This window comes from Heliconius melpomene, chromosome 7 (assembly GCF_056956725.1).
Source record: "Heliconius melpomene rosina isolate 202511_hmr_F chromosome 7, ASM5695672v1, whole genome shotgun sequence".
NCBI lineage: Eukaryota > Metazoa > Arthropoda > Insecta > Lepidoptera > Nymphalidae > Heliconius > Heliconius melpomene.
The window spans coordinates 13,401,474-13,427,789 of NC_140395.1; the positions used below are offsets into that span (position 1 = coordinate 13,401,474).

The 26,316-nt window shown below is 35.6% G+C and overlaps 2 protein-coding genes across 3 annotated transcripts in view; both read left to right on the forward strand.

The window, feature by feature from the left end:
* Positions 1 to 26,316, forward strand: part of Ac76E (adenylate cyclase type 2 Ac76E) — a 146,206-nt gene that overhangs the window by 33,257 nt on the left and 86,633 nt on the right. For both annotated transcript variants that reach the window (XM_085187866.1, XM_085187865.1), the window contains exons 3-5: positions 5,270 to 5,476; positions 16,305 to 16,433; positions 18,575 to 18,769. In XM_085187866.1, the coding sequence (XP_085043992.1) occupies positions 5,270 to 5,476; positions 16,305 to 16,433; positions 18,575 to 18,769 (531 nt within the window). The remainder of the gene's footprint in view (positions 1 to 5,269; positions 5,477 to 16,304; positions 16,434 to 18,574; positions 18,770 to 26,316) is intronic.
* Positions 24,159 to 25,429, forward strand: LOC146537939 (uncharacterized). The gene has a single exon (XM_085188133.1). It carries the CDS (start codon positions 24,222 to 24,224, stop codon positions 25,128 to 25,130), a length of 909 nt encoding a protein of 302 aa, XP_085044259.1. The 5' UTR covers positions 24,159 to 24,221; the 3' UTR covers positions 25,131 to 25,429.

Consider the following 26,316-nt stretch of genomic DNA (forward strand, 5'->3'; position numbering starts at 1 on the left):
AGGAACATATACATTAATACCAAATTGAACACACTTGCTTGGATGCCTAAATACATTATAATATTAGGTATGTGAAACAAAAATTATCCATGTTTAAGGGGGTTAATAAAACAAAATATATTTCCTATTAAAAAATATAATATTTTTAAAGGAAAAGTTTATCGCAAACAACAGTACAAGCAAATCCTATTATAAAATAACTTGTTACTCCATACAATCTCACTGAAGTCACATTTGTAGCGTGGACACAACCGATAAGACGGCTTTGCTCGGCTTACCGACGTTTTACAGTTTATACTGTAAATATTTTAAGTTTAAATTTTCGCTATAAAGGTAATTTATTATATAGATTTTTATATAGAAACTGTTATAAGGTCAAATCTTTATATATATTTTTAAAATTTTGTTTATGAGAGTATTTAGAAAGAATTATACATCTCGAACTTAAGACTTTAATAATTTAGGTTCGTTAGAATTATTTCTCTTTAAAAACAAACAGCTATTACCTAAATAATTTTATTTTGATTGTAAATGTGACGATTGTGATGATTGTTTCCTCTCAGAGAAATATATTATTTTCAGTATCTCGCTCTGGTAACAAGACAATTGCGGCGTTAAGTGTCACATAAATTGAAATTGCGAAAAGTTAAGTATTTGGACAATAGGTTCCCTCTGTCTATCCTGCTATATGCGGGATATAGCGTGAGGCTAGCAATTTTAAAGCTTCACTAAACAGGTAATATAAAAACTTCTAGGTTGGTATTATACTTAACTATGCTTTAACTGTAGAACATTCGGTCGCTTAGTGGTAAACAAAGTTTCCGAAGTTGTTCCGTAAACTGCATATGGAAATTGTACGACCAAATATTTTCTGCTCATTTTTTATTTTATTTCGAATAAAATTATGTGGTAAAACTCTTCCTATCTCCACTTTCCGTCGAATTCTAGAGACATTTGGTGTTGGATAACAGAACTCAACGCCGCACTTTGGCTCGTTACTACAGAGAGGAAATGAAAATATTAAATATTTTATTCCCTCGAATGGGAATCGTTCCCACGACGGCCTCAATATACATTTACATTGTCTGTCAGTTACTTAATTCACCGAGTGAATGCTATGCGTTAAAAAAATAATATACTATTTATTTTACTGTTTTAAAAAACTTCAGCTTTCATGTGTAATTTTCACATGAACTTTTAGTTTAAAAATTCTAACTAATATTTATTTACCTGATTCAAAATATTCTTTGTATGAAATACATACATACTTCGAATACCTAACTAGAGACCGTCGTGGCCCAGCGGCACAAAGGTGTGACTGTAACGCAACGGTTGTGGGTTCGATCCCCACCCGAGGAAGTGAAATATTTATTTACGTTTATATTTTAATTTCTTCGCTCTGGTGTCGAGGCAAAGAGCGGCGTTGAGTTCTGCCACTTAACACGCAATGCCTCCAGAATTCGGCAGAAAGTGGGGAAACGGAGTGTCTTAACTCTAGGTTCCCCTCTGCCTACCCTGCTGTATGCGGGTATACAGTAGTAGTAGAAGTATAAATTAGTTTCACTATTTTATTTATATTAAGGTACTTATTATGTTAAGGATTCAAGATATATAGACAAGGATTAAGGATCTTAAGGATTTCTCCATAAAAATATGACCTTTTTAATTTGGAATCTATCACTTAACTTTGATAAAGAAAAGCTAGAAAATATTTAAAATATAAATAAAATAAATATACCAATTAACGAATATTAGCTTTTGACATAATTAGGACCTGTCACGAAAACAGAGATGTTCCGAATAAATAATTTGCTGTTTTTAATCATATATTGTACGTGCTGTAAACGAATTTGAAAATGTCAGCAATTTTTTTGGAATAGTAAACCATAGCGCAGTGGAAAAATCAACAATTGCTTCTAACTTAGTAATTATATATATATATTTTTGTTGATTAACGGTGGCTTTATTTAATGCACGGGCTTTGTCTTGTTACTAGAGCGAAGAAAGAAATATAACTATCGCGTTTACAGTGTAATTCACTATACAGAATAACACAATCCCTTAAATTATTTAAAAATTTAATGAATATTAAAATACTACTAAAACCACAAAAAATTAAGCATTATTAATCGTCTGAGAGATAAAAACAAAACGCGGGTGTGTCGGCTTTGAAATCTGCAAACAACAGAGGTCACGCTGAAAATAAATAAATTATCTTACCTTTTATGAATATTACACGGAAATTCAATTTTAAAAGACGCTTTCTTTGCAAGGCAGGATTTTTTTAAAGTTTTACGCTGTATCCCGCACTCAGCGGGCTAAGCAAACCTAGTCAAGACACTCCGCTCGCCATTTTGCGCCGAATTTTGGAGGCATGGCGTGTACAGAGGCAGAACTCAACGAATCTGCGAGCTCGGGCGATTGAATAAAAATATTTATTATATCATTTCCTCGAGTAGGAAGCGAACCCACAACCTACTGTGCTTACAGTCGCATGCTTGTGCCCCTGCGCTACGACTGGCCTCGATATAATATTAATCTCAGTCGTTATAACGATGCAGTTTTAACATTTTGCCGTAGAGTGACAAACGAGAAACAGCTTTAAGCTTACCTCGAGGCGAAGCTTTTATGAAAGCGAGAACTAGTGAAACTGACAACAGTTTTAAAAGTATTTCAAATACAAACATTTTTAAACTAACTTTTTTTATATCTTACTTGAAACCTAATTAATAATTCCAAGGTATAAGTACTTTAATATTTGTAAAATTCGTGCTATATTAAAATATCAATAAATACCATATAGCGATAAAATTCAAACCCTCAAGTCCGAATCGAACCTAAAATCTTTGCATTCACGAACAGACGGCCTCCAATGTCTATTTTTTTTTAAATATCAATATAAACATTTTCTTTCTTTAGTTCTAGTTATACGAATAACAATTTTATATTTGTTAAAATACTATTCATCCATGTCGCTAAAACGGTCAAGAACGGTAGTAACAGGTTGTCAGACGTGAAAAAGGTTGACGCTTCGGGCGCGGCTTTTGTGATCTTCCAAAACTAAAAACTCGTGAAACTAACTACGAGTACAATTTGGTATTCCTAACAAGTATGAATTGTTAATTTTCATAATTTCTATAGCCTATGTTTGTTATCGTCATTTTTACATTTTAATTATAAATAATCATTTCTAAATTTAAATTTACATTTTATTTTTAAATATAATAATCTAAACTTGCATTAGACATAGGATCCTGGGAATCTAATTTCGTTCCACATACTCCGCTGCATTCTTGAGGCATTGCGTGTCGTTCACTAAATAATGCAAACAAATTTTTAAATTACTTTATAATGTTATCTTTTTTACAAAAATACATGTTATTGTGGTTATAATTACGTAAGTATCGAATACACTCAAATAAAATTTAAAAAACTATTATGATCAAATATAAAAATAATATTACAGCACTAATTAGGTCTTCATGTCAAAAATCCAGCTTCCAGAATTGTTTAATTGCATAATGAATTAATTAGCGCAACGCTACGAAGCGTTGAGTGGTATCGTTAGGTTTTGTGTAACTATTATTATGTTCTGTATATTTTACCAGTATGTATGACGCCATCGTAGTGCAAGTTATTAAATGAGGTACTAACAGATAATATTTTACAGACAGAGACATTTTACAATAGTCTGTTTAAATTTTGAAGCGCCTATGTTTACAATTGTTATTTAGCAGATTATTGTTTCAATCATCACAGTACATCAAAATAGAGAAATGTAATTAAACAATAATATACAATCGATAAAAATTCTTAAATAACTTTATTACATATTTACAACATTGATGGTTTATAAACCGTAGCACTTTCAAGACCGTAGCGTTTGGCGCTACGTCTGCACACATCTTTCGCCTCGTCTACTGCCATCAACCTTTTCATACGCGCCCTCTGGAGAGCTGCATACATGCTGTCCAGGGGAAGTTACGATTTTTTTCTGATCTTCCTCCATCTTATACTTGTTAACAATATACTTAAACAAAATTTATTTACTTAATTTAACATAAGATTTAAAATTTATACACAAAGCAATAACTTTTTTAGCTTTATGTTTGGGATATATCAACGTAGGCAGAAGAACCTAGTGTTAAGACAAGTCGTTTCTCACTTTCTGCCAAATTAAGGAGGCATTGGTTGCTGAGTGGCGAAACTCAACGAATTGTCTTGCCTTTTACGGAGAGCCATTGCCCAAGCGGCAATCAAACCAACAAATGTCACATTTAAGCTTCTCCTTAGCGCAAGCTAAATAGTAGGAAAAAGTTAATAGTAGAAATAAGTAAAAAGCAAAATCGGAATTACTAATTCCAATGGTACTTTTACATATACTGTACCATTGCAAGTATCACTTACCTGATTAAATGTAACCTTCCGCTGGCTTGTTAGCAAATTGACTCTTAATTACTCACATTTTACATCGCTATAGGTATGCATTCGATTTTTATTATTTAGGTATAAGTATATTTGAGGCAGTCGTGGCGCAGGGGCACAAGACTGCCACAGAAAACTTGATGCCTTTAAGTTCAATTAGTAGTTATACTTTCAATTTCATTCGCAGTTAACAAGGCAAGGCAACGCGGCTTTGAGTTCAGCCACACAACGAGAAAAGAGTGTCATTGTTATGGCTCGATTTCCAGGTTCCTTTTGTCTTCTCCTTTTCGCCAAATGCTGGAGAAATTATGTGTTGGTTGGCGGAACTAAACGCCGTGCTTTGCGTTGTCACCAGAGCGAAGAAGTGAAACTACTCAATATTTCATCCCCCAAGTTAGAATCGAACCCACAAACATTTACAGTCCCAACATTGTGCCTTAGCCCCATGACGGCCTCTCTATTTTATTATGTGACACCACAATTTAAGAGTTGGGCTCAGCAAACATTTTTCATTATTTTCTTATATCATTAATCACAAAGTTAATTAATTTCAAACGATAACAAGGATTAACAGTAGAAAACAAAACCCAGACGTGTTCTGAATTCTTATTTTAAAATTTTTAATTTATTATAATGATTCATTGCTGAAAAACTATAAAAAATATGTTATATTAAATTAATAAGTATTTATTAAGTATTAAAAACAGATTTATTAAAGCATATAAATATTTTTTCTAGCATAGTAAGTGGAGGAATTCTACTGTTAAGACAGAGAACGGAGTGTTCCCGATTTTTGTCGTTAAAAAACTAATTTGCCACTTTAAAAATATATCTTTTGTTGCAGACTCTATCATCTCAAGTTACAGCAATATCAACGTTATCAGTAATAATATTCGTCTTAACAATAGTCCTGGCCATGGCGTTGCTGCCGGCCGCAGCGGAGTGGGAGGCGCTGGCGTTGTCCGGATCTGTACTTGTTACTATATGCCTTGGAACTGGTACTTTGATGGCGACTCACCATGCACCTTTGCCGCTATTTGCGTTGATATTGGTAAGTATTGGAAAATCACATAAGATTAGATTTTTTTAACTTCACTGTGTCTCCACTTTATGTGGGATAGGTAGAGGGAACCTTATGTAAAGACACCCATGGTGGAACTCAACGCCGCGCTCTTATCTTGTCTTGTTACCTGGGCGGGATTATTCATTCCTCCAACTAAAGAACGATTTCCCAATCGCTGCGTTAATAGAACGACGCCTCTACCGATTTTTATATTTGTGATTTATTTAAAACTATCGACCCGTTCGCGGTGTCGCTCGCTTGTACCACACAATTATTTATTAACCAGTCTGAATTGCTTTCGTGTTCTAACAGCATTGTAATTTTAAACATTCTATACATTGAAAAATAAAGTTTCATATAACTGACTTACTTTTTAAGTTCATTTAACTACAAAATGCAAATTTTAAATTAACGTAAAACGAACTTAAACTATGTCCTCATTACCATAATATTTGAGTTACCCTCCAAACGGCAAGTTCATCACAACCCATCAAGTTAAATGAACTAAAGCTTTTACCACAGCTTTGTTACATCAGTGACCATAGAGGTCACTCGGTTATCATATTTAAAAAATAATAAATTAAAAAAAATAAAAATCATCTCGTGTTGAGTTGCGGAACTCAACGCCGCGTTTAGCCTCGACACCAGAATGAAGAAATGGAAGTATAAATGTTAATAATTACTATTTAATTTTTAAGAATTACGAAAATATAACATCAAGAAGACTAAGCAATACTATACAATACGAAATCAGTAGTTCCTGAGATTGGCGCATCCCACCAAACAAACTCTACCGCTCTGTAATATTAGTTTAGAAGTATAGATTGATATTTTTACTAATTTCAAATGTATCAGTATTTTAATCTGAATCTCTTTAAATGTAACCGCAAAGGGCAAGTAAATACCTAAAGCAACCAAGATAAATGAACTAAAGGTCTAAAACCTCCGACAGTTTTGTAAGATGAATGACCATGGAACAAGTGAATATGATAATTATAATAAAACTATTAACATATTTTGGGCCTAACTAGTTACAGGGGCTCAGTCTTTGAATATTAATTTCCATGGTATTCAACATCAGTTTAAGTGCTATTATCACACTCAGGATTATCAGATAAGCTTAATAGGTGCGTTAAATTGATTATAGTGTTTTAAATAAGTACTCTAAAAGCAGCCTGCATAATACAGGGTAGGTAGAGGGAACCTGGGAACCTAGTGCTGACGCTCGGTGAGTTATGTGACTTATTTCTTCTTATTCCAAGAAGCTTAGGATGCAGAGGACCAAGTGATTTGTTTTGTTTTCCATATGATTAAAGTTATGCATGAATATTTACTAATCACTTTCCACTGTCTTTCAAAAATATATAAAACCCTTCCGATACTGAGTGACTGTCAGTAAACGTACAGATTGACCGCAAAAATCTAAGATCTGGTATGATGGCTCACAAAGGAATGTACGGGTGTAATAAAAGCCGATTTCCTGAAGAGAAACTATTTTTTTTCGTTTCCACCAACGGAATTGACGAATTGGCAGACTACAACATGTTTTTATATATATTCATATATGAATTATGACTTTTCTATTTATTCTATTATATATTTATTAGTACTTACTTATATTCCACGTTTATTATGATACAAATTAATTTAGTTATTATTTTAAGCTCTCCATTAATTTGAAATGTCACATTTTAAATGCTTAAACGTAACGTAACAACGAGCGTTGCTCTATACTTTATTAAAGCAATAACATTATAAAGCTCAACAATTTATTTGATTGAACGTGCTAATCTCAGGAACTATTGCTTCGAAAAGAAAAAATCTTCTTATTTTCGGGCACTCCGCTACTGTGCAGTTTAGTAGGAACTTCCTTCCATGCACTATGTTACTGTACGTACTGGCCTACATGCGGCAGTGTTTCCAGGTACGATATGACCTGGGTACTTACAAAAAGCGCGTCTATCTACATCTCAAAGGCTGGCAACTCACCTGTAGCTCCTCTGGTGATGCACGGGGTTGTGGGCGGCGGTGATCACTTATCATCAGGTGACCCGTACGCTCATTTGCCTCTTTTAGTAAAAAAAAATATAACCAGATATTAAATACAGGAAGTATACATTTTTAACGTTGTATCTCGTTTTGATAGTGTTGTAAATTTCACGACTATTTATCGATATATCGTTTTTACATTAAATTACATTGTATTGGATCTTTTCTTGTACTTATAACAAAGTAAGACGAGTTAAGACAAAGTAAGAATTTCAAAGACAAGATACAATTTTCGTGACAAATTTAAACATACCGTGTACGTCTTATTATTCTATTCTATAGATAAAAAACTAATTTTGAATTACTATATATTTTTAACACTGAACGTGCGACGAATTTTGTGACAGATAAACGAAATAGATCGAAAATACTTTGTAAAAGGATTTTCTTAGAAATTTCATTTAAAATATAAATTAACTTGGGTTTTAACTTATCTGATGGTTAGTAACCCTGTCTACTAAATTGTAAGGCACAGAGGTCATGGTTTCAATTTCTATATATATATATATATTTATGTGAGAGATGGTCATGGCTCACTGTACAAGCTTGTGACCGTAAACAAATGAAACCTAGTAGAGTAGTAGAGTTCCTCCACTCAATACGCAAGGACCCTAAAATTCGGAAGTCGGACTCGCAAAGTGGTAGATTGTCTTAACATTACGTTCATTCGGACACAGCTTCTTTAATTCTTGCGGCGTTGCGTGTTGAGTGGCGGATCACAATGCCGCGCTTTGCCTTGTGCTTACCCGAACTAGGAAATGAAAATATTAATTTTAAATTTTCATAGAAATTAACTTAACATAAATATAATCAATGCATCCAGTAACAATGTACCCACAACAGCGCTCCACTAACCTTTTTTTTTTTTTTTTTTATCGTGAGGAAATCCTGTTACGGATACCGGCCCGAGTGGGGACTCGAGCGGGTTATGTGGGACTCGCGGACTTTGCAGATGTAGGCCGTCCGCATACCCACGGTGCTCCTCCTCGACCGCCACTGGCCGCGAGACGCGGGGACTAGAATCGTCCACGAATCGCGGCGGCGGGAGCCTGCTAGGCACGTCGCGGAGTCAAGGGTGTGTGGGCACCCTCGACGGCCTGCTCGGAGTAGCGCGCGGGAGCAACCTGCGCGCGCCTACTCGGGCCAGGTTGGTAGGCGGCCAGCTTCCCCAAGCTGACCGCCCTCTGGCACATTAGGGCGGAAGGCGGCGATCGTGTGCCGCCCTCCGGCGACCCGGTCTCTTACGGCGGATGGCGACTTCGGCAAAAGCCTCCCTCGCCCGTTCCGCCGACTCCTTTTCGAGCACCACTGCCTCGCAGAAGGATAAGACCGCGTCCCACGACGTCTCGCTGCCGGCCATGGCCTTGACCACGGCCGGCAGGGAAAGGTCGTCCCCAGCGCTCCACTAACCTAACCTAACCTAACCTAACAGAGCGAATGACAATGTATATGCATATGCATATAATCAAATTTATTTGCTAGCTCCGTAGAATTTGAAGGACACAAGAGGCGAAATTAGAATAAGTAATAATAATAAGGCTTCCGTTAATTTAGCCTATAATTTCGAGAGCTGTAGACAATATTAGTCTATGACGTTTTTTGCTGTTAAACATCATTGTACACAATAACTCCATACATGTAGGTACATATATAAAACTAAGATAAAACAAAATTTTACATACGTAACACTAAATACATACGCCTATTCGGAAAACAAAGCATAGTCCTAACCACTGAACCTAGAATCTTAATATTTTCCAAATGGAGTGATTCAAACTTTTCTTGAATTTTGAAAGGTCCAGCCACAAAATAGTAAAATAGGGGCTAAAAATGTGTATTAAATATAGTAGTTTTAAACACGCCATAGATTTTTTTAAATTACAACTGTTATGTACTGAAAAACGAAAAGGTCTTTTGTAGAAAATTAAAAACCACGCGGGCAAAGCTGCGAACTGAAAGCTAGTTACAATAGATAATGGTGGTAGATCTCATGAATAGTGGTAATCGACGACAGGCATGCTTACCTTGAACCCAAAGGTCATTGTAATTCAGAATAACGAAAACGATCCTATAGATAAATTCCTAGAAAGCTGCTTTTTCAATAAATATTGGAAGAAATAGATTATTGAGATTATGTCGTTAGGCTGTTTGCGACGTATTTAAATATTTTAAGGTAATACAAATTAATGGTATACTGAGAAAAATATTTTTTACTGCTTAAGCTTTTAAGACTTAAGCTTAAGATATTAAGACAATTTAATTAGCTTTATGTTTTTTTCCATAAAACAGAGTAGGATATTGGAACGAGTGTTCGCCACTTTTCATCCAATTTTTGGAACATTGTGTGTTGGGTTACGGCACGCAAAACAATGCCGCCCTTCGTTCACTAGCAAAATTTGCTTAAATCTCATTATACAAGTAATTATATTCACAAGTATCGAACGTATCTGCACCACGTCTTACTGCACCACAGCTCTACGATATCCGATGATAGATGATTGATATCAACGTCAATTTGGTCGAGATTGTAGCGAATAATTTTCATAATCTCGTTCTAGTAAGGCAAAGAGCTGGCTAAGTTACCCCACTCAACACATAGAACCGCAAGTTCAGGCAGAAAGTAGAGAACAGAACCCTTCATAAAAAAACATAAAACAACAATAAAAAAACATAACAAAAAAGAAAGCTTACATCAATACATCTCTATGTATATCTCTAAACAAACCCCGGTGTAAAGTAAATATTCGTAGCAAATAGCTTGGTCAATCACAATCAATTCTTGCAGTTAATAAAAGAGTAAAAGAACTATTCCATTGGAAATTCAATTTGCCATGTAGAGCTCTCTATCTGCACTGGCGGCGTCGTGCGGAGGAAACGTCAAGTGTTGATACTGGAATGTTTCTGTATGTTAAATGTGGATACTTGGTTATGCGATATTACATTACTTTTAATAGTGTTTTATATATTTGTTTAACATTTATGATAATATTTAAGAGAATACTGTAAAATTTTGATTTGATATCATAAATATTAATATTTAGACTCCGAAGACGTTGTGGCATAGTGGTACAAGGTCTGATTGTTGTCTATTCCATTTCAAGTCGGGATAATGAATTTTCATTCAACACGCACTGTTTCGAAAATTAGGCGGAAAGTGAGGAACGGGGTATCTTATGGGCTATTATAAATAGGCTATATAAAGCTATCTTCCCTCTGCTATATACGGGATGCCGCGTGTAACTAAAACAAAGTTTATTTGGAGTTTCTTGATCACATCTTAATATCGTCGTCATCTAATCTCTAATTAATTGTCATGTATGTATGTATGTTGTAGTGGAACTGTCAACAAACTCAAATACATTAATAGAACATATAATGACAGGATAGTTTAATTTAGAGGGTGTTATGAAAAGCGGTTCATGAGTTATGGCATTTTGATGATTACGCTGTTATTCCTGGTTTGAACAAATTGTCTGGCTTCTATCTATTTTGAAAGTATTATTCCATACTGGGTATTATAAAGGACATAAGATACTTTTTATTAAAATATATTATTCTTTGGATTTAATATAAAAATAAGCTTAAGCAAGCCAAACCGCGTTTGAGTTTCTAGTATGGAATATTTATTTTAAGTTAATAGGATTTTAAAACTCTACTAACATTGTATGCTGCATTTGTAGTTTCACGTTCGGTTTTCGCTGTGAATTGATTTTTAAATGGACTTTATAATCTAATATTCCGACAATAGATTTTATAAATGACTTTTGGTATTTTTCATTTTAATTTTTATGATACCTAATAGGCATTTTTTTATTGTGCTTGCGTATAGCCCTGCTATATGTATAGTATAGGTGGTAGAATTCGTTTGTCGTCTGCTTTTTTTTGTTATATTATTTGTCGTTGAGGCTGTATTCCCACATGAGGGAGTAAATTCCTCGCTTTGGTAATGAAACAAAGTAAAGCTACACAGCTAATATGTGGAATACAGCGTGAGATTAAAAATATACTTACGTTGTTTAATATACTTACGAGTAGGTATAAATGAAAGGCTGAAGGTTGAAAGGCAGGAAATATCGCCATTTAGAGTCCGTCTAAGCGTCTTACCTCTATTTATTATTCGTTAAAATTAAGGATTATTAATTTAATCCTGGAGGTTGTTATGGTGCAGGCACCACAGCGGCTAATTATAATGTCATCATGGTTATGGATTCGATTACTGCTCGGGAAAAAAAAAAAATTTTTCTACTCGCTCTGGTAACTAGACAAAGCGCCGCGCCGTCTTGTCTTCCGCCACTTAAAGTGTAGACGATACAGAGGGTGCATGTGTGACGGAGTGTATTAACACTAAGTTCCCTCTACCTAGCCTGCTATATGCGAGATACGGTATGAACTAGAAAAAAATATCCTAGTGAAATCTTTTCATATTACAGTGGTTGTTTTCTTCGAGCCCAGAGCGACGGCACTTAAAAGTGTTTGCGTTATATCCACCCTCATTCGGAATTTCCGTTGCAAATCTAGTTTTAATGCACTCTGGTTTAACTCACCAAGTTTTGGTTGGATTTGCCTGTGTAAATTTTACTGGGTGGATTGGAATTAAAATCCTGATCATGAATTGAAGATAAAATGAGCTGTGATTTATTTTATAATTAACTAGCGACCCCCTTGCGGCTTCGCCCGCTTTTACTACTGGATTATTCATATAATGTAATCATATAATGCACTTAAGATAATGTGAAAATTAATTAAACCCTAATGCAATCCGCATTTTCGTAGTTTCAATAAGGATTTTCCAATTGTTTTACACAGCAAGGATTTTTTAGTAGGTACCGTAATTTTAAATCTGTGCTACTAATCTTTTCAAGTACTTATTAAAATATAATTAAATAACTATTTTTAAACGGGATAAATTATAAACAAAAACCTACCTACTAATAACTACTACAAAAAAATATGAAACCAAATATATCGCGCTGAAATAATACATTCAACTCCAATTATCCAATACGTGCAAAAACGCATCTTAAACTTCTTTGCTATAGAGGCAGGCGGGTTTTTTTTTTCGAGCTTGTGGTTAATGCTGATACAGTTGATGTGTAAACGGCGTGATGTGTTAACAATTAAATGTGTTTTTCTCTAAAACTATTCGCAATTTCGAAATAGTGTAAATAGCAAATTTTGTCTTCGTTTAACGTAGAAATTTAATAAAGTATTTAAAAGGATAAGGATTAATACCATTATGGAAAAATATGACTCACAATAAAAAATATATTGACATTATTATTTTTAGACAGAAAAATGATCACTACACGTTATTCTTAAAAGATACGAATATGCTCTCGCGGACTTTTTTGTAGATCTCATTAAGAGGAACAATACTCCAGTACATTTTTTCATGTAGTACTTACCATTAAAGCAGCGCATGCGCGAAAGTGTCTCAACGGGTAGGACTTTGTACACATTTATCGTATTTATGTTAATTTACATAAGAATGTACAAATAATAAACTATATATAAACCTTCTACGAAAAATACTCGACCTAATGGTGAAAACCGCATAAAAATCCGTTGGGTGGTTTAGAAGAAGAAGAGTTAGAAACAACAGACAGACACGAAAAGCGACTTTGTTTTATAAGATATAGGATAGGATAGGATAGGATAGTTATATGTCATAATTTTTGTGAAATTTAATTTTGTGCGCGTTGTATGGCTAAACTTCTTATCTCGTATATGTTAGCATAATTTACACAATAGGTGTCGCTGTCATTGCGGGGACGTCATTTGATATTGTTTCCATTACCGATTGTATGGGGTGGCGCTAGTGTGCTGCGTCTGTACTGATGCGTTTCCAATAAAAGGACAAGCGACGCGGCACCCTGCGCCGGATTGAGGAGGCTGACGAGGACCAGCCCTCCCTCAACCGTCTGTGTCGCCAACTCACCAAGAAGAAGCCCGCTACTCATCCCTTGGTGCACCCTGACGGCTCTCTCCGGTACTCCGCGGAGGAGAGAGCAGAGATACTGGTAGAACACTTAGCAGCCACATTCCAACCAAATGTCAGCAAACGACCCGCCCACCATGCGCGGATGGAGGCTGACGTCGCCCGCATTTTGGCCAACCCAGAGCGACCACTCCCTGCACCTCCGTTCTTCACGCCTGAACTCGTCGCGAAAACGGTGAAGAAGCTAAAGCTGAAGAAGGCCCCAGGCTTGGATGGCGTTACAAATAGCGCACTACGCCACCTACCCCGCAAATTCATCGCCGCCCTGACCAGGCTCTTCAACGCCATTCTGCGTCTGGGATACTTCCCCCGGGCGTGGAAAGAGGGCCTGGTCATTATGCTGCCCAAGGCAAGGAAGAACCCCCGCATCGCAGACAGCTACCGGCCCATAACCCTCCTCATTGCGGTGGCCAAACTGTTCGAGAAGCTGCTACTACCGCTTCTCCAGGCGCACTTCCACCCGCGCAACGAACAGTTTGGCTTCCGTAGCGGGCACTCCACCACTCTTCAGGTAGCCAGAGTGGTGCATTACGCGACCACAACGTTCAACAGGAAGGAGAGTGCCACAGCAGCCTTCCTCGATGTGTCGCGCGCGTTTGATCGCGTGTGGCATCCGGGGCTGCTGTACAAAGTGCTGAACGCGGGCATCCCCCACTACGTCGCGCAGATCCTGGCCGATTATCTCCACGGCAGGACATTCAGGGTTAGGGTGGAGAGTGTGAGGTCATCCAGCCACCCAATAGCCGCCGGAGTTCCACAGGGCAGCATTCTTTCACCAGCCCTCTACGCCTTGTACACCGACGATATCCCCATCCAACAGGACACAACGCTGGCACTTTATGCCGACGACATCGCCCTGTTTACGAAGTCGCTCAACCCCAAACATGCAGCCGTGAAGCTACAGCGCGCCCTCGACCTGCTGCCGGACTGGCTGGTGGAGTGGAGGCTCGAGCTGAACATCGCGAAAACCCAAGCGATCAGCTTTGGTACCCGGAGACAGCCTCCTCCGCTGATCCTGCAGGGCCAGCAGGTCCCCTGGAGCAGCCGAGCAACCTACCTGGGGGTTGTGATAGACAGGAGACTCAACATGACAGGGCATGTCAAGAAAGCGGCCACCGCAGCGAGAACCGCGCTGATCCTGTTGCGCCCGCTATTCCAATCAAGATTGCCATTAAGAACAAAGTTGTCGTTGTACAAGGCGTATGTCAGGCCTCACTTGACGTACGCTAGCCCGGCGTGGTACGCCCTCGTCAGCGCGAACCAAAGAAGAATCCTGCAGGTGGTCCAGAACCTCGCCTTACGGCGAGTGACCCAGGCACCATATTATGTTCGCAACTCAACACTCCACAAAGACCTCAAAATGGAAAGCCTGGAGGCTCACATCGGCCGGCTCGCGTCTAACGCATTCCGCCGTGCCGATGCATCGGACCATCTGCATCTTCGTAGCATCGCGCCACTCCATACCCGACCGCCAGACGAGAGAAGACGCCTGCCGAGGGATATTATCCCCCCCTCTCCCACCGTTTCCGATTCCTGAGCAGTCACCTCGGTCGCTGGTCGCCTAAGCTGGGCCTCTCGCGGGTAACCGCGAGTCTCACCTGGCTGGGTTGACCGCCCAGGTGGCATATGCTCATCCCCCCTCTCCCTGCCTCCTCTGCACTGTGCCTGCCCTGGCAGACACAACTCCACCGGGCCTAGTGCCCATCACAAAGACGCGGTCATAGTAATGGCCGCCGCCAGAAACCACGGCGAGAGGGCATCCGCCCAGCTGCCGTTTCCCAGCGCCATGGCGCTGGAGGAAAGAAATTCAAGAATTCAAGACCCGGGCTTTTTACGTTCTAAGATTTTGTCAAGACAAGTTGTTGTATTTAAATATTGTAACTACGAGTGTATATAGAACTGAATTGTGTAGAACAAGTGTAAATAAAGTCATTGTAAAAGCTGGATTTTGTGTCTGATTCGTTGGTTAGTCCAACATATATAACAAACTGGGAATTTGCATCTACATATGTAAAAGTCTTTCCTTTACTGAATGACAGAGAACACGAAGAGAAAACTATTGGACTAAGGATATTAAAAATTGGCATGTTGATTTCTCAAAAAATCCACGGGAATGGAAAAAATACGAGTTTTTACGTTTTATATCTAAAATGAGCGGGTAATGTTTACGCGGGATGGACTCTTGTAAAATAAGTTTATATTTCCATCAACCACTAACATAATGTTTTATATTTTGTAATTACTTCGCTCTTCTCCCTAGAACTGAGCAAATTCATTTCAACTGTTTCCGCTTGCGTACTCTGCTATATGTGATATAAAGTGTGAAGCTGTTATTCTGTATGATGTGCTGTATTCGTTGACAATAGTTTTAAATAAAAAATATATTTTTATTATTTCCAATTGCATATTTCGTTAAGACAAAGCAGCGTTTAGATCTGCCACTGAATTTGATTCTATTTTATCATCAAGCTCTTCATACCTCTTCACGCAGGGGTCCTTGTGCTTTAAAGTGCCTTTCTCCAGGATTATCGATAATTTGTTCTCGAAGGTCAACCGAGGTTTTCCCCTGCCTGTCGTACCACTCTCTCACTTAAATCAAAAGAGGTAAGAAGAAACCCTAGGGCTTGGCGTTCTGTTGGCGTCCGCTCTGGCTACCTTGCTAAGGATAAAGCATGACGTTGAGAATCATTTAAAACTTTTCAGTCTTAGTCTTTTAAAACTTTCAATGAGTTAATAATTATTTATTTATAAATATTCTCTTTCTTCTAGATGGTGCATACAATGATGCCGATAGCTCGATCCATATCGCTAGGTATGGCTGCCTCGTTAACTCTAGCGTACATGGGCCTGGCGCTGGGCTTGGGAGCGCAGGATCAAGAACGACAATTCTATGAACAGGTAACATTATGATGTATTATTTATAACAATAGAACGTAATGTTTAGCACTCCAATCTGTCAGGCTACCCCGCTAGAGATAAAGCGTGAGGCTAAACAATATTTGCTGAGAAATTTATGTATTTGAGGGTTAGACTAGAAAAAGTTATAGGCACATCTTTATTTAAATTAACTAATTCTTAATTAAAATCTTTATTTTAAAAAAAAATTAAGTAATAGAGGCCTATTACGCAGCGACTAATGAAATCGATCAATGAATGCGGTCGTTACGAATAGCGTCAGCAGAAATCTCCTGCACCCCCAGGATCAGTGACTATATACTTATTAAAACTCAATAATACAAATCAATATATTATATAGGTACACTTGTAGTTTACAGATAGATGCCAATTCTTAGAAGTGCTACGACGCTTTAAAATGTTATTATAACAATATCAAAGTAAGGGGAATTCTTTGATCTTATTAGCATAGAAATTATTTTTATGTTTATTTACACAATTGTGTTTTATTAGTGAATTACTCATTCTTATGGATCTTAGATCAGAGAGGTATTATAATAAGAATCGATTGTTAAGTTGTAAGGTGTCTTGGCAGGTGTTGATATTTAATAGTATGATAGAGAGCCGAATTCTCGAAGCATTGCCCATTGCATATTGATTGGTGTAACTCAACGCCACGTTTTGCCTCATAACTAGAACATGAAAATGAAAATATTAAACATTTCTTTCTTCTGGCTTTAAATAGTATAAAAATATTTTCCATTTTTGCAGAATTTTTAGACCGATTAGTGCAACCTACTGTCGCTCCACATACATGTAATGAGAATACACTCTTTGAAGCCTTCGTGGGGCAGTGTGACAGTATTCGATGAATCTGAATATTCGATCCCCACTTGAGTGAATTTATTTTTATTATTTCTCTTCTCTAGCAAAATATAGAGCGGCGTTTAGTTCCGCTACTCAACTCGGAATTTTTCAGATGACGGCGGATAGCAGAAAACGCGATGTTTTGATTCCAGATTCATTAACAATAAGCGAGATATAACGTGAAGCTGAAAAAACCCTTATATTTACTTAAATTACCCAAAAATGTAGTTAAAAACGTTTTTCAAATGACAACTTTAATCAAATTTAAAAAGCTCTATAAAGTATTTCTTATATAATATCTTGTTACTAATTTAGCGATAGTTAACGAAGATGTATCGGCGGCTTCTAAAGCTTCGAACTCGAGCTTAATGAAGTAAAAGTTTCGCTTTACACAATATGCAAGTTTTCTGAACAAGTTAAAAAGCGCTTGATGCTTTAATTCTTTGGGGATTAGAGTTACTTTTCTTAGAGGTAGAATATGTTTATATGGAGATAAATATATTGTAGAAAGCTTCATGAAGAAACCTTCGTCTTCAAAAATCTTGTTGTCTTATTATTGTCGTATTGCGTAACTTTTTAAACTTAAGGTTACTTTCATAGCAAGCACTTTTGAATCGTCGAATGAACATAAAGCCGAACCGACCGGACTCGGAAGGAACTCAACAGTGTTGCTCTTTACCAAATTGAGGTTACAATTATATTGCTTAATACAATAATACAAAGGCAGCTATCCTGCATGAAATTCTAATAATGTCAATTAAAAACTAATGAGCTTTCCTAGTTAACGTTGCTTTTACATTCGCTTTAAATTTTGGCAGAGACAAATATAAAGCATATTGCGGAATAATATAAAGAGGTATAATTAGACCCATATGATTTATTCACTTTTTGGGGGTGATAACTAGGCGTTACAAGTTATCTTTATATCGTTATTCTTTTTTTTATTTCGTTTATCTTTGTTTCTCGTACCTATGATATATATGATACCAGATTTTTCCTGGTTTTGTTTCCTAAAAAACTCGCCACTTATATGTTATTGGATAATGGAGTAAGATGTTAATTACTTCTACGTTCTCACTTCAGATATGTAAAAATAATATTACTAACAAGAAGCTATAAACGTAATAAAATATGAATATTATAAAATATGAAAATTTGAGCAAAGCGGCCACTGTGTTATCACATCATTCAAGTCGTTTACGCGCGAAAAGCCGCGTGTAAAATTAAAGATTATTTAAGATTATTTAAGCTAAAGAAATTTATTTTATTCCCCACAGCTAACCTGTGAACTAGCTCTTCTCCTCTCCGCTAGTGGCATAGGTCTCTACTACCGAGCTCTAACGGAGAGAGCACATAGAAACACCTTCGCCGGCACCAGGACCTGTTTGGAGCAGCGCGTGAAGCTAGAATGTGAGAGAGAACAGCAAGAACGATTGTTATTGTCAGTCATACCGGCATATATTGCTGCTGAGGTAAGTAAATTTATGATTCTTGGGCTTTTTAAGTTATTGTTCAGCAGAAAATTTTAACAGAGGCCTGTCGTGATCCCATTCGAGGAAATTAAGTATTTAATATTTTTATTTTCTTGGCTCTGATGTTGAGGCAAATCAAAAATAAAGAACATTGAATGTGTATTAAATAAAAAAAGCGCTGTAACTCTAATTTTCGTTGACATTTAAACATAAAATACTCCTACTATTTTCTTCGCTTTTGTACGAGTTTTAAAAAACCCGAAGCAAATCATCATCAAGGTAGTTTTGGCTGTGTGTTCTGTCAAAATGTAATGAATGAATTTTTTGTTAAATACAGATTAAAATTATATAATTATCAAATTATAAAACCCAATTGAAATAAACAAACACAGAAGAAAAGTTTCCTGTTGCAACTATGTACTACAACTAAGAACTAAGATTGAAGATTATTCTTTAATTTAATGTTTTTTCTTTCTAAGTTTTTCCATAAAACAAATGCGTTCACTTTATTAACACAGATTGCTCCTCCAGGCTGTAAACTAACGAAGGCATAAACGTAATAACGAGTAGTCGACATAATTTCTTTTGTAGTGAACAAACTGCAGTACTAACTATCTAAGGAAAGATTTTCAATTACTTTTATAATAAATGTTTGTATTTGTTTAACTTAGCGTGGGTATCTATTGTATTATGCGGGGTAGGTAGAGCAACGTGGAATTTTGTTGGAATGAAAACAACATCCTTAGCAATTACTGATATACACTACGACACAACGCTACGACGGCTTTCTATTAAATACTCCTGTATGCCAGACAAAATATATAAATACCTAATCCCAATATATAATTCGAACTTCATAAAAGTGAGGTCAAACTAGTTTACGAGTCAAGTGAGTTTGTCTTTAGAGGGACATAAAGTGACGTTATAGTTTAAACATTATGCAGAGTTTGGACAAACTTGTTGCTTTAAAACTAATTAAATAAATATTTTATTGACACTAACCTTTAAGTTAATATTAAATCGATTTTCTATACAAAATTTATTTCTTAAAATACAACGCTTACAAGAGTTTAAAGTGCCATAGTGGCTTCATATCTTCAATCTACCTTAATGGTACTTCTAAGATCATCTTCCATTTTTAATTATGACGTTTCGAGCGTCTCAGTTGAGCACATATTTACTTCCATAATGTTAATTTGTAGGGATAACACACGAAGGAGTTTATAGGTAAAAAAAAGAGATAATTCTAAATACTAGAAGAATGCATGTTAAAAAGAGATATACTAAAAATACTGCCTTTACTTTCTAAGAACGTGTTTAGAATATTTTGAATCTTCCGTGTTAAGTCATATTAAAAAAAATCTTCAATATTAGACTCTCACAATGATCTACATTGTGAGAGTCTAAAAATATTGCAAATTATCGTTTATGTGTATTGCTATTACTTTATTGTCAGGCGCTAACAAAGTAATGTCTATTAAAATCGTTTTTATAATTCATAGAAATAGTAAATTGAGGCCATCTTGGCGTGTGACTATCAGCGGCTGAGGAATGAGGGTTCGATTCCCACTGTAAAAAATTAAACATTTAAAAGTTTCATTTTCTCGCTGGGGTAATAGGGAAAAACGCGGTTTTGTGTTCCGCCAAGAGAATGTCTTAACACTCCCCAGTGTCCCTCTGCCTACCCCGCTATATGAGGGATACAGCAGGAAGCAAAAAAACTTTTGTATAAAATATCTAAAAATATTTAAAAAAAGAAAAATAAATAAAGCTGCTATTTAGGACAACTAGTTTGGGTAAACTAAACTAATTAAGTTAAAGATTAAGGCTTTTATTTCTTAAATTTTATGTACCTACACATTTTTTTGATTTTAATTCTTTCTATATTACATTTAATATTTGTCTCGTAAAAAAATGAATAAATACTCGTTGCTACTCTAAAGCAGCGCGTAAAAAACAATTTTCAATATACAATATTGTTAACTAAGTACAAAAAAATTATGTATTAAAATTAAAAGAAAAAGTAATAATCTGAGCAAAGAAATTAAAAATTACTTTTTCAACAAAACACCGCTGACAGGAAAGGAAAGTGCTCTGAAATTTTCAGTGAATCACTTTTTAGCGGTTAAAATGGCGTAAACATTCGTTTCGTTTAGAGAATACAGAGTAGTAATTTATAGAAATGTTGTCAAATCTTAATTAAAAACTTCGTGCATTTTTTGTATAGACAATAGAATTTTTGATTTTTGTGGATTTTTAACATACTTGTATTAGGAAGTACTGTAATGCGTCTAGAAAAGCAAAAGTGTCTTAACACTAAATCTCAAGTTTCTTCTGCTTATTCTCTTTTGTTCGAGATACAGCGTAAACCTAAAAAAAATTATAGAGAAAACTTGGAAATAAGGCTCTATACATGCTGTACAAATAATATTCCTTGTTATATCACGGAGCCAACTATCTGTGTATTCCTAGGGACAAAATATTTTAAACATTAAAATCAAATCCACGTTTGAATGTTACGATTTTTTTATAAATATAATAAGAGGATAAAATATAAATTTGTTATACCGACTCCAGTGCTGTGGAATCGTACATAGTTTTTTTATAAATACTCTTTACGTTCCATATAGCAGTGGTGTGGGATCGTTTCCCACTCATGGAAGTGAAAAAGTGTAAATCTATCTTATATAAACAATTTAATGAAAAACAAACAAAAGCAACTTTAATTTAATTTTAAGCAAAAATTGTAGAAAAAATGATTGATGCCACTTTTAACTCATTTATGTATGTTGTTCAAGATTTTCACAATTTTATCAATCCTGGTCACCTACTTTGCGTCGACTGTATAAACATTTTGAAGATAACTCAGAGCTCACGATCTAAGGCGAACGTTGTTCAACGAAAGTTGTATTGATATGTTGACAAAAAATATTATTTTATATGAGGCCAGCTGTGACGGAGGGGCACAAACGGCCACTGTAAACGCGACAGGGTGTAGGTTCGATTCTCACTCGAGGAAATGTAATATCTCATTTACAAAGATTGTAGTTTCATTTAACTTTTTTGTGTAAATAACTCAATGTTCTTCATTTGTCAAGTTAGAATCGCCTATATTTTATAAGAAGCCGTTGTAATGTACTGGAGCGTCTGTCTGTAATCTCTATATATGTGGTTTCCATTCCTATTCGGGAGAATTATATTAAATTATTATTATTTCCCCTTTCTCGCAGACAGCGAGAAAGTTTGACAGTGACTGGGGAACGCAGTGTTTTAACGTTAGGAGACAAAATAATACGTTACGGAATGATTTTTGGTACTTTTCTTTTTTTGTTAATTACAATCATTTAATATATAAAAAAACCCCTTAATTTTGGTCTCCATTTTGCTTTAAAAGCGTTTGTTCGATGAAGCGATTGTGCTCAGTGAAAGAAATATTATAATAGGCAATCATTCTCCTTTGTGAATAGTAATTAGTTCATACTTGAGTCTAATACTAATTTTGTAGATGGAAAATTGATTTCTATCAATGACAGCATCTTGAATTTTGAAATGCGCTATTTTTAACCGACTTCAAAAATATGTGTGTACACACTATATTTGGTTAAAACTCATAAATTTATGCATCAAATTCGCATTTTTATAATCTCCCCCCCTTCAGCTTTCTGCTGCTCAACTTCCTGCTACTTAATGCCTCCAGAATTCAGTGAAAAGTGAGGAAAGGAATTGTCTTATTTGGAACGGAGTGTCTTAACACCAGCTTCCTAGGTTCCCTTTGCTCTGGTATGTAAACTAGGGCAGGACAGTGTAAAGCCAAAAAAAACTACATATACAATTAAATAATTGTAGCGTCTGCCAAACCTAAGAATAACTTTTTTGTTATATATAAAGGTAATAATAAATAACTACTAGTTTTTACTAAAATGGTCGTAGTAAACAACAAAATAGTTTCTTAATAGTACTCTTTCAAAGGGGACGTCGTCGCGTCGTCATACTCCGTGTACAGAATGACTAAACAAGTGACAGTTATTGGCCTAGCAGTTTCATAAATACATTTTACTGACCTTACGCTCTATTTAAAATACGTAAAGTGCTGTTTACATCTAAATATAGTTAGCTATTTAATTTTATTATAAAATTATTTTCTAAAGGAGACAATTACTATTTACTAATATAATACTGTTTTTTTCCTCATGGAATAGTAGGCAATGGAAACTACCAGTATTAAAACACTTCGTAACCCAGTTCCCACAGTTTTCAAGATTTTAGGAATTTAAAATATAACCATTCATCCAAGTGGGAATCGAATCCACAATCTACGAGTTTGCAACCAAACGCTGCCCCAATATGCTACGACAGCTTCTTATAATACATTGTCATATCAATCTGTATGTTATTTGATATAGATTATTATACACTATTATATATTTATTATTATTCAATCCTTTTATGTACAATATTTAAATATTAATCTCGAGGCAATATTGGGCACAAATTTCGTTCGTGAAAAGAATTTGCGGAAAATATGAATGTGTGGATGTATTTATATGAGCTTTCACGATAAATTACATTTTGTATAACGTTATAATATGATGGCTTCTTTAATTTTATGCGAGTTATATTAAAAATCATGTATGATGAAGCTTTATTGGCTACATATTAATGTAGAGGCCATTATGACGCAGTGTTTTACACACTAGGTTCCCAGGTTCCTTCTGGCTACCATGCTATGTGCTGGATATAGCGTGAAAATTAAAAAAAAAAAAATACGGTTATGGGTTCGTAATTCACCCAGGGAAATGTATTATATCATTCACACAAGGTAAAGCGGAGTGACTTAACAGGTTTCTAGATTTTCTCTAACTACCTCGTTATATGTCCCCCCCCCCTGAGCGTTCGGACAACGAATACGTGTTTCAAGAAGCTCCGTCAAAATCAACGGTTTAAAAATGTAAAAAGTGCAAAATTCTACGTGATTTTCTGTATATATAATCTTTAATAACAAATCAACAAAGTGCTAAAAAAATTATAAGCAAAACTTTTATAAATTAAGTGCTTAAAGTGAATATTGTGCTACTGGAAGTTCTTTGTCTATAAAAGTGACAGTGAGCCGTTGGACGAGTCAAAGCTTGACCTTTGAACATAACTATTCTGTAGTGTGAGCCTTACTACCTACAGACCCGTATTTACACCTTTGCTCTCAAAGCAGCCGCAGCGCAACGGCTTCATAACGAGACTTAACGACCGGTTTGACACCTGATGTGCGTTCCAATCCCACTTCGAACTGTTTGTTAGTTATAGATTATTACAATTTTTTATTTTATTTTATTTCAATTTTTTTTTTTTGTATTTTTTTTTTTTTTTTTATTTTTTTATTTTTTTTTTTTTTTTATTTTTTTTATTATATTATTATTTTCACTTTTGTCTGATTTAATACATAAGTTCTATCGCCAAAATGCCACTGAAAAGAACTCCGCCTAAATCATCCGTGTCGTCACCACCTTCGCTTGATATCCCGGAAGCAAACTTTAGCAAGATGACCAACGTTCAATCCGAAGTAGTTACCCCGATTATGAAACTTCGACAAAAACGTAGACGTTCGCCTTCAGACGAAATTGGTGAAAAACTATCCTCCTTTATTAGTGAATTTAAAGAACTTCTTGAAAATCTTAAAACTGAACAAAATCATAAACTGGAAAATTTATCTGCAGCGGTTGACGAAATAAAACGGCAAAACCGCGAAATACAAACATCAGTTGAGTTCCTATCACAAAAATACGACTCCGTCATCACACAGTTGGACAAATTAGAGAAGGAAAGACAACAGAATCTTCTTCAGATACAATTGCTGGAAACCAGAATTGAAAATTACGAGCGTTTGTCGAGGTCTACCTGCATAGAAATAAAAAATATTCCTACAGTGCCTTCTGAAACGAAAGACAAATTGCTTAATACTGTTATTTCAGTAGGTAACAGTTTGAATGTTCCCATTAAGTCACATGAAATTAAGGACGTATTTCGTGTCAATTCACGCGACGCAGCAAATCGCACTGTCTTAGTTGATTTCATGGGGGTAATTATGAAGGGGAAGATCATCCAAATGTTCAGAAAGAGCAACCGAGAGAACAACAGATTAACAACTGACAAATTGAAGTTACCAGGACCTTCCAAACCAGTGTTTATATCGGAGAGTCTGACACCAAAAATGAAAAGGCTTTTCTTTCTTGCACGAGACTTTGCCAAGTTGAATAACTACACCCATTGCTGGATTTCTAATGGCAAGATATTATTAAGGAAAAAAGAAGGAGAGAGATATATAATTGTTAAGAATGAAACTGATCTACCAAATATACCAAAACAATGACTAGATAATTCTGAAATATATAATGTTTACTGTATAGTTTTTTTCAATTTATTTTTATATAATTTAATGCTCATTGACTTTAATTATGTATATTATATCTTTTTAATTTATTGTAAGCGACTCGTGCTGTTCAACAACAATTTACATAACTATATTATTACAAATACACGACATACACATATGTCATTAATTTACAGTCTCGAAAGCTTCAGGGTCTTAGCTAGTTTGTGTTGCGATAATTTACCAGTAAATATTAGACTATTGTTAATTACTCCTACCAACATAATAAGGAGCAACAGAAGTATGACTAGAAACTCTAAGATGTGTTATATTGAACCTGTGTTTATGCCAAATTAAACAATGGTGGTCGAAAATATTATTGATGATTTTGAGGAAATTTTAACATCTCACTCTCAGCGTTGTTCCCCTGAGCAATGTGACCAATTTTTACAATATACAAATGGAATAAAGATCTTTCACGTTAACATACGTAGCATAAGCTGTAACTTTGACTCACTCTTGCTTTTGCTAAAAAGAATAAGTTTCCAAGTTGACATCTTGGTGCTTTCTGAGTGCTGGTTGAGTAAGGTTTCCGTGTTACCAGCACTGCCAGGCTTCAATTTCTTTATGACAGGTTATACTAATCAAAATGACGGTGTTGTTGTATATATTAGAAATAATGTGTATTGCGAAGTTACTGAACCTAATATTAGGGAGGCAAATTGCCTTCAAATTGTTCTTTCTTCGACATTTGTTATTGTTGCTCTATATCGTCCTCCTTCGTATAAGTGTATTAATACTTTTTTACATAGCTTGGACAACATTTTGACTTCATTAACCAAATTTAAAACATTGGTTATTATAGGTGATATCAATATTAATATAAGTAGCCCAACATCTGACTCACGTACGGACGAGTACTTAAACCTTTGTGCAATACATGGTCTGGTACCAGCTCACTCTTTTCCCACTAGAAATGATAACTGTCTAGATCATATAATCTTCAGAAGTCATAAAAGTTCAGCTACATATGTATTGGACGCTCCATTTACTGACCATTGTCCTGTTTGCATTTGCTGTGAAAATACGGACAAAACTTTATGTACTGATGTGACAGCAAATTCTGTCACATATGTAGATGAACCAGCTGTTATTAGTACTATCAAAAAGCTCGAATTTACTGATA

Excerpts from the sequence above, each read along its gene's own strand:
- LOC146537939 (XM_085188133.1), top strand. The coding sequence starts at position 24,222 with ATGCCACTGAAAAGAACTCCGCCTAAATCATCCGTGTCGTCACCACCT.